This window comes from Lontra canadensis, unplaced genomic scaffold (assembly GCF_010015895.1).
Source record: "Lontra canadensis isolate GAN:19392208 unplaced genomic scaffold, GSC_riverotter_1.0 scaffold31, whole genome shotgun sequence".
NCBI lineage: Eukaryota > Metazoa > Chordata > Mammalia > Carnivora > Mustelidae > Lontra > Lontra canadensis.
In genome coordinates, this window is record NW_022631025.1 from 9356701 (window position 1) to 9366432 (window position 9732).

General features: G+C 45.0%; 1 protein-coding gene across 1 annotated transcript in view; it reads left to right on the top strand.

Moving 5' to 3' along the window:
* The window catches only part of PGM5 (phosphoglucomutase 5), a 194283-nt gene that overhangs the window by 150691 nt on the left and 33860 nt on the right, over window positions 1-9732 (top strand). The window contains exon 10 of the mRNA XM_032866566.1: window positions 2666-2800. Coding sequence (XP_032722457.1) covers window positions 2666-2800 — 135 coding nt within the window. The remainder of the gene's footprint in view (window positions 1-2665; window positions 2801-9732) is intronic.

A 9732-nucleotide genomic window follows, 5' to 3' on the forward strand; every position in this document is an offset into this window, starting at 1 on the left:
AAAACATTTTCAGGGGTAGAACTGAAGTGTAAGTTTTTCGCTTTGTAGATAATGTAGTGGTTTATATCAGGGGTTAGCAAACATTTTCTATAAAAGACGGTAAATATTTTAGCCCCTATGGACCAGACAGTCTCTGTTCTAACGAATCAGCTCTGCAGTTATAACACAAAAGCAGCCCTAGAGAATACAAAAGGACTGGATGTGTTCCAATGAAACCTGATTTATACAACTAGGTGGCCCGTCCAATTTGGCTGACAACCTATATTGCCAACCCCTGGTTTAAACTGCAAATTTAAAAAAGCAAAATGTATGATGGGTATGCTTTAGTTGGAATCACGGAACATTTAGAAACTTGGCAAGTCTTGTTTAGTGGTGACTCTGGCCTCGTAATTTAACTGAAAGTAGGTGGTGATGCATACTGGAGAGGACATGGCTTGTGTTCAGAATGTACATTCATTAAGTTCGCTGAAAGAACATGGAGATACCCAAGCACGCCAGGGCAGCTTCCCACATCAAAGTGACACTTGGCAGACAGGGATCTGGGGTTACTGCAGCCCAGAACTGGGCTGAGTCTAGAACTTCTGTCCTGCCATGTGGAGGAGGAGAACGGTGGTGATGTTCCCCACTTGGAGGTCTCACAAGGCAACAGGGGTTCTCTGGCGAGATCTCATGGCTGTGTCCTTAGGAAAGAGAGAAGGCTGGGCAGTCAGCAGTACCTCATGCACACCTTTGCCATCGTTTCAAACGCAAAATCTACTCCAGGCTAGCAGGTGTAGATTTTAACCAGCCTTCTGGAAGAACAGCCAAAGATAGGGCGACCCACAAGAAAAAAAAAGTAACATCATTTCACTGTATAAAAGCTTTGTTGTGAGTTGATAATACATGTTGATGGTTTGTTATGGCCTGAGTTTCTGAATACCTCCCACTGGCTGTATAAGACTCTGGGGTTATTAATGAATTATTCGTTAATTACATTAATGGTGTCATGGGAGCTACAGGAAAGGATTGAATTTGGGTGGTCATCAGAAGAGGGGGCCTCAATGGTTTGGAATCTATAAAAACAGGGGACTTAGGGCTGCGATCTTAAATATTGCTTTAACCAACTTAGGCATAACCCATAGTCCTGAGCGACTAGTTGTCTACTCATGTGTCCCATATATGGTGACAAGGGGAGTGCAAGCTTATAAAGAAATGACAGCTTCAAAGGAGTCTGTAGAAACATGACCATGGATGCAGTCATGGAACCTTTGGGGCCTCGTTGTCTGAACATAATTTGGTCTAGAACACTTACTAGGTAGTAGGGAATTGGGGCATGTACTCCATTTGGAATGACCTAACTATTCACTCCTCCGGCTGAAGGTGGTTAGGAAGATGGTTGCCCCTCCTTATACTATGGTTGCGGTGACTAGTCCAGGCTTATGGAGTGCAAGGATGGTGTCTTTCTCTTCATAAGAGAAAGTCCCTAGGACTTTCATAAGTCCCTAGGACTTAGCCCAAGACCGGGTACCCAGGAGCTACTCTAGAATGTTTGCCCAGTGAATGAATCCTGGTTAGTATCACCCTTTTTGCAAAGCTAGTATCAGAGAGAGATGAGTTGCCAGAAAGGGAGCTGGCTCCTTTTTGTCACACGCATCGTGGCAAACAGTGAATCGCTACAAATGAGGCTAAGGCTGTTGTTTGGGGACAGGAACAAAATGTGCCAACAAAACTTAAAAAGCAGAAAACCATGCAGATGGAATCATAGTGGTCCCCACCCTCCCTCTGACGCCAGCAGATATGGGGGTAGGGTCAGGGATTGGCAGTTGAATTTATATGTCAGGTATATTTTTAATCATAGCTTATTCTTAACAACCATGATTTAAGGCCAGATGCGTTTCAAGGGCCAATTTCTTAGGGAAAATGTCTGATGTCCAAGTTGCCTGAGACTTCTCCTTTTTCAGAAATAACAAGCAGCCAGACTAATTATTTTGTTTCCTCTTCTTCTATCCTCTGGCCCTTGCCGATATGCTTATTTATAACAAGGGCTTTATCAGTTGTCTTAAGAAAACAAATGTCCTTCAACAAATGTTCCAATATGATCTTCCGGTCCTATTTTTCAAATATCCCTGCACTAATGAAAACAGGGGCATGGAAAATGGAAGCATTCTGAGCCAAAAGCAAATTAATAGTGCTTCAGCTCTGCCCCCCATGCCATCCTTGTAGCCAGGTCAGAGAGTAAGAAGGAAGGACAGAGCCAGGGAGAAGAGTTTGTGCTCAGGAACCACGGGATCCAGCTGAGGCTCCAGACCTGACCACGTCACTGTAGGCTTCGGGTGCTACCAAGGGAGAAATCGAAAGAGATGAACTTAAAGCAAAGCCTAGTAGCACGCGGGGTGGGCTTAACACAGGCAGTTTGCTTTACTGTAATAGACAAATTGCCTCTTCCCACTGCATCCAGCAGTTTCTAAGGGACGAACTTTGGGCCCAGGGACATTTATTAAATATCACCCCCTCCTTGTCCCTCTGCCACTTTCTGGCTCCCACAACTCCCGACCAAAGGAACTCAAACATCTGTTCATAGTTATGCCCCTAAGTCTCCCCCAGCATTAACCACATGTAGGTATTAATTGTTTCTACCTGTGTCTCCCATGATTCACTGATCCCTTCTGGCTGTTCTTGGTCTCAGGGCCTGAGGATCATCTTCTCAGATGCGTCTCGGCTCATCTTCCGGCTCAGTTCCTCTAGTGGCATGAGGGCCACCATCAGACTGTATGCGGAGAGCTACGAGAGGGACCCCAGCGGTCACGACCAGGAGCCCCAGGTACCCTCAGCACCGTGTGTCTCATCACTCCTGGAAAATTTAGGGAGCTCTTTGGGGGCTTTTAGTCTGGGTGATTTTACTTTCTAGATGGATAGATCCCGCCGAAGGACAAGCTGACAGTAAGTAACTCCAGGCAAATTCCAGTCGTTCATGACAGTGTTTGGAACAGAAAATTGGGGCTTTAGTCTCTGATGAGTTTAGACCAGCATTTCTCAGATGCCTTGCCTTTCTTGATTGCTCTGCAGTCTGTTAAATTGGGATGACATCAAGAAACACTATGTTGTGTAGAGAAATCTTTAGTTAGAGTCAAGCCAGTCCAACTCCTCAGAGCCTTGACTCTGCGTGCGTAAATAATGAATTTCCAGGTGTGTGGCCAACTCTTGGGTGGATTGTGACCTTGAGGTGCGGGTGTGGATGTCTCCTGTCTGAGATCGCTGCAGAGCGCAGTTTCTCTTAAGAAGAGGGGCGAGGGCTGGTCTGCATTTAAAGTTAAGGGGGGCTAAGCTAGACGAGCCAAGGCTGGGCCACCCTGTGTTTGGCAAAGCCCCTTCATGTTGTCAACAGCAGAGCTAATGAAGAACTCAGAAAAAATCATAAATAGCCCAACCGTAAGCATCTCCACTCTTACATTCATTGAAGCTGCAGGCAACCTTAATTAATAGCAGAAAGGACCTACCACAACATTGGATACTTCCAGCTACACTGCTCGCTGTCCCTTACCCCCTTGGTCTTTACGCCACTCTGGGTATGGAAGCAGAGTCCTGGATGAGCTCTTTCCTTGAGATGAAACCACTGGTTTCTGCAACACTTCCTTCGTGGAGAAGTAGAGAAGCAAAGAAGATCTCACTACTTTTCATTTTAGAGTTACTCCAAATTTCCGATGATCATTTGCCTAAGTTATGCCCTAAAATGAGACCAGAAAGGGTTTTCTTTCTTCGTTAGTGGTTTAGTGTGTTTTTCTTAAAATGGTATCTTTCTTGGGAGAGTCTCAAAGAACTTGAGAGATATGGTGCCATAGATCCCCGCAGCTCACAACGGAACCAGATCTGTTTGGGGGCAGATCATCTCAGATGGGGAAGGAGGGGCCCTGGAGGCTGAGAGCTGAGAGTATGAAGCTAATATAAGGCCCCGGGCATTCCCTGTCAGGGTCACAGGCTTTTCATGCAAGGACGGCCCACGCCCTGCCAACATAATTTGTCTGTGAGTATATTTCACCCAAGATAGTACCAAATCATGCAAGAATTGGAGACTTACCCTCTCTTTCCATATAAACCCCTTCTACTTCTCATGTTGGGAAAAGAGATTAAAACAAGGACCTAAAAATCCAGAGCCACATACAGGGTGAGGAATGACATTCCTGGCCTCACCAACTCTGACTCACTCTGACTCAAGGCTATTTTTTCTCAACATTCTTTTCCCTGTTTGCACAGGCTAACTCGTTACAACATTTGCTTATTTGTATTTACCTTCCGCACTGACTGCAGGAGTGTGACGCCTAGGCCTTTAGACATGTGCAGAAACAATCCTGTGCCCAAGTGAGTCTCTCTCTGAGATGTTCCACCAAAGCCAAGGGGCACCATATTTTTTTCCCCCCAGCGCTTCCTTTGATGCTGAAACCTCCATAGGCCTGCTGCTAGAGGGCTGTGTGTGAAGTACACGCTTCAGTCTGTGGGTAAAGAAAACATAATAATGCTTGAGTCCGTGGCCAGTACTGTTTCTTTTCCATGTCGTTGGTTCCCAGAGTTTGCCATTTTGAATGGTTGGAGACTCCTTTTGTTGATGTTGTTCTTCTGATCAATAATCTCTCTTCTCTTTTTAATCCTGAGTCAGGGTCTTCCCAAACCTGGCTGGGGGGGGGGGGGCTCACCATATTTAGCTCAGGATCCAGCCCAAAATTTCACCTTGAAATAGAACTCCTTATTAAAATACCTGATATCATTGGCTCGCCGACGGAAGCCCTATTCCATAACACATGCAAGTCAGGGGGTAGTTTAGAATAAGGGTTGAAAAGACATGGACACCCGTAAGGAAGAGGAAGATTCTGAGCGGACTCACCGTCCCAACCTGCTGAACCACATCCAGGCTCTTAAGTTTGTTTGAGGCCTCCTGACAGTGTTGCCTCTGAGGACCCCAGTTTCTGCCTTTGAGGAGCTCTGGAAGGAAATGCCTTTGGTCAGCCGTTAACAGAGATCCCAGATAAGGCATGCTCCTCAGGTTATTACTGATCTGCGGCCTGATGGGCAAAGACCAGCTGTCCTGCTTCCTCTGCTGAAGACACCTCCTGCCGCATTCCAGCTAGTTCCGATTTGCAGCCCAGGAAAAGAAACAGATACCGCCCCCGCCAATGCTCAGACCCCCAGTAAAATGCCTCTCGAATGTCTAGGGATTCCATGGATCAACTTTTCCAGTTCAACAGGTACTCGTGTTTTACCTGCCTTAACTCAGTACCCACCTATATTCCGATTAATAGTGAAAGGACTAGAGAGTTATCTTCCACTGGCTTCCCCGCATCTGGTTATTGTACTTTGCACGGATAGTTTCTTGTCCATACATCTTTGTTAAAGTTGTTATTTCCCGTTAGTTAGCACAGTGTGGTATTAGTTTCAGGTGTACAATGTAGTGATTAGCCAATCCATGCGACTCATCACAAGTGTCCTCCTTCATCCCCATCGCCCATTTCCCCCATCCCCCTACCTTCTGGTAACCCAGCAATCTGTCTTTATAGTTAAAAGTCTGTTTCTTGGTTTGCCTCTCTCTCTCTCTCTCTCTCTCTCTCTTTTTTTTTTTGGTACCTTTGCTGCTTTGTTTTGTTTCTTAAATTTTACATATGAGTGAAACCATATGATATTTGTCTTTCTCTGACTGACTTAATTCATTTAGCATGGTACTCTCTAGCTCCATATGTGCCATTGCCAATGGCACGATTTCATTTTTTTTATGGCTGAATAATATTCCTGTGTGTGTGTGTGTACCACATCTTCTTTATCCACTCATCAATCAATGGACACTTCAGTCCAGACATTTTAAACACATGGAAACAGAACGTGTTTTAAACATTAATACTGTGGTTGCCTCAAAAAAGCATCTGTAACCATCCCAGGGATGTAGCTAGGAAAATCTGTGGTGTAGCCTGTATGCTCAAGAGTCCCTTCTCCTGCCTGTAGATTTATTTGGGTACATTTTCACAACAGTTACTATGGTATTTATTTTAAGTGATTTAAAATAATTTTATTACCTCAAAAAATATTTTTAAAGAATTCTATCCACCTACCTCTAGGAATGGGTGGTGAGGGGAGGAAGAAGATGAGGGGAACTGGGGGAAAGGACAAGGTGCTTACCTTGCCCTTGCTCTGTGTCCTTGGTTAATCAGGAAGGAAAGCCTCCAAGGCCTATTTCTGGAAGATCACATAGTTTTGAAAATGCAAGGGTAATTTTACCAGCAATCAGTAGGCTTTCAATAAGACGTCAAACCAGCTGGTAATAATTTGGAAAAAGGGATGAGCCAAGAGGATCTAAGTTCACAGGTGACCAGAAACAGCCGCATTATTTTCCACTTTCTTTCCCACCAAGCTTATTAGTGGGAGTGCTCAATTAACTTTTTATTTACCTTTTCTCTTTTTCCCTTTGAACCTGAGGGTGGAGTAGCTCCACGAACAATAAAAATCCAAAGGGAAAAGGAAGGAAAAGTTTTTTTTAAGGGCTGGATAATCACATCCTGATAATCAGCTTGTGGGTCATCAACAGTTGACCGTACCCTATCCCACCCCAAGTTTTGGTTTGAGACCAGTTTTCCCCAACCCTCCTTACAGTTGACGGGAATTGATGTATTTCTGATACGCTGTATATAGACTAGTTTAAGGACCAGTATCTAAACACCAGGAGTCATATAAGGAATTCATCTGTCCAACCAAGAGCTGGCGGCCATTTTGTTCTACTTGTTCTTACAAGGACTTTATCATCCAAAAATGTTAAGTACAGAGCCATTTTGTGTTATATTGGGAGAACATAATTTCTCATCTAAACCCGGATACACTTGAGAGTGAAAGGAGGCACTAATAATTATGTTGAAACTGCCCCCAATAAATTAGAACATTGGGTTATTCTAATTACATACCTTCATGCTACCCTAGATCTGGCTGTCTCTTAGAGATGGGCTTCTGAGGACACTTCCCCTTAAGCCTAGTAGTGCAGAGGAAATGTTCCAGGAACGAAGAGTTGGATCTGGGATTCTAACCCAGGCTACACACCAGGACCACTTGGGAACTTTGGTAAAGATGCGTGGGCCTCATTCCCAGAGATTCTACCTTAATTTTTCTAGGGTGGGGACTGCATTTTTGAACAGTTCCCCAAATGGTTCAAATTAGGTGAGTGCTCTCAAACTTTAGTGTATATTTAAGTCATCTGGGTATCTTGCTAAAAATGCAGATTCGGACTTGAACTGAGAAAGGCCACAAAGTCTGCATTTCTGCACCTAGGCAATATTGTGCTGCTGGTCCAGGAGCCACACTTTTAATAATAAACAGATGAACTCCTAAGCCCTATAGACAAATCATTGAATTTTTTAACATTGTAAGAAGAGCAACACCTGTTTTTAGTGCCCTTGTGTGCATGGGCCCCTATCCTTGGGATTTCTCTCTCAGGTAGCCCACCCAACTTGACTTAAGCAATAGTGACCTCCAACAGCACACTCTACCAATGTGACCTTCAAAGCACAACCAGAGTCTGGCCCTCCCTTGCCACCTCTACCATTTCTATCCAGGGCCAGGCTAGTGTTCTGGCCTCTAGATTATTGCATCCCTCTCCCACCTGGTCTCCCTCCTTCCACCCTTGCCTAGTCCCCACCCACACCCTAGTCTTAGCACAGCAACCAGAATGATTAAAAAAAAAAAAATAGATCCCCTCATTGCTCTGCAAAAATCCTTTAGTGGTGCCCCATCTCACTCAGAAAAGAACCAGAATCCTTACCATGGTCTCAGAACATCTCCTGGAAATGGCCCCCTCCTCCCTCTGACTGCATCTACTGCCACCTGTCCTATTTCTGCACTCCAGCTGTTGTTCTGTGCACATGCCAAGAATTTTGTGCCTCAGGACACTTACAACGGCTGTCTCCCCAGCCTGGAATGCCTTCCCTCCAATATCTGCATGGCTGGTCCTCCCCCTTCTCCATGAGGACTCCCCAGGCCACCCTGCATAAAATCACCTGACACTCGAGTACCGCTGAGCTTTCTCACCCCACTTTACTTCCCCTCTTTAGCACTTACCCCCATCTCACATCCACATTTACTTGTTTTATTGTGTCTCTCCCAAGAGAATATAAACCCCAGGAGGCTGGGACTTTGTCAGTTGTCTTCACTGTCTCCCCAGTGCATACATGGTTACCTGGCAGAAGGTACATGCCCAGTAGGATTTTGCCAAAGGAATGCAATATTCAGTGTTAATTACTTTGGAATATCTCAGACTGATGATATCACATGGGATACTGAAATATTCATACTCAGTATGAACCTTGGTGCTATCCTTAGTCTTCTCCTATGCTTGAAAGTTGGAATTCAATCAGTTGTTTTTAAGGTCCCTGCAATGAGCCAGGCACCTTCTAGATACGTCAGATACGTGCATTACTGTGTTAATAGTTCCAGAACCTCCCCTTCCCTGAGTAGAATTATCATCCTGCTTTGGTGGGTGAGTAAACTGCTTCAGGGAGCCATTAATATTCAGGGAGCAGGTAATTTCTGGGTTAGAGAGTCAAACCCGCTACTCTTTGATGTCCACGGAGGGAGGAGTTCCTCTTACCTGTGTGTGAACACAAGGCTGCACCTGGAGTGGAGCCTTAGTTCAGTGTTTACCTATTGAGTGTGTGTGTGTGTGTGTGTTTCCTCACACCAACCAAGGCCCTCATTCTTAGATGCCACAGGGTACCCAACAATTAAATTCAGTTCTGACACTAATTACCTGGAGTTAGCCCAGGCCCCACAGAGGAAGGGCTCAGCCCCACAAGACTGCCCCCACTTAAGATACCAGCAGAAAATGGGGTAGACAAGCTCCCCACATTTTTGCCCATTAGAATACAAATTCAGGGGTTCCTGTGATCTGCTCCTCAAGATTGGTAATTTGCTAGAATGACTCAGGGCATCCAAAAAGCACTTTACTTAGTATTAGTGGTTTACTGTAAAAGATACAACTCGAGAATGGCCAAATGGAAGAGAGTCATAGCGCTAAATATGGAGGGAAGGGTGCCAGAGCTCCTATGGCTTCTCCTGGCATGCTACCCTTCCAGCACCTGGAGGTCTTCGCCAACTCCGAAGCTCTAATGCTGTTTGTGGAGCATAACAAATAGCATGGAGGACATGGGGAGTTAGGAGAAGGGAGTTGGGGGAAATTGGAAGGGGAGGTGAACAATGAGAGACTATGGACTCTGAAAAACAACCTGAAGGGTTTGAAGAGGTGGGGGGGTGGGAGGTTGGGGCAACCAGGTGGTGGGTATTAGAGAGGGCACAGACTGCATGGAGCACTGGGTGTGGTACAAAAACAATGAATACTGTTATGCTGAAAAAAAATTTTTTTTAAATGATTAAAAAAGAGGAGTTTTCTAAAGAAGTTTCACTGCATAGATATGATTGATGAAATCACTGGGCATTGATGATGGAACTCAACCTCCAGCCCTTCTTCTTTCCTGAGAGGTGGGGATTTCTAGGCTCCTAATCCCCTGATTGTTTCCTCAGGTGACAGCCCTCATTCTAAAGCTGTCTTGGAGTCCACAAGACTCACCTCATCAGCATAAACTCAGGTGTGGTTGAAAGCGACTTACCATGATTAACAAATCCACTCCCATCACTTAGGAAGTTCAAAGGATTTGGGGAGCTCTGTGCCTGGAACCAGAGAGAATGACCAAATATATTTTGTTGGTGGTTTTTAGACCACGCGTATGAATGTGG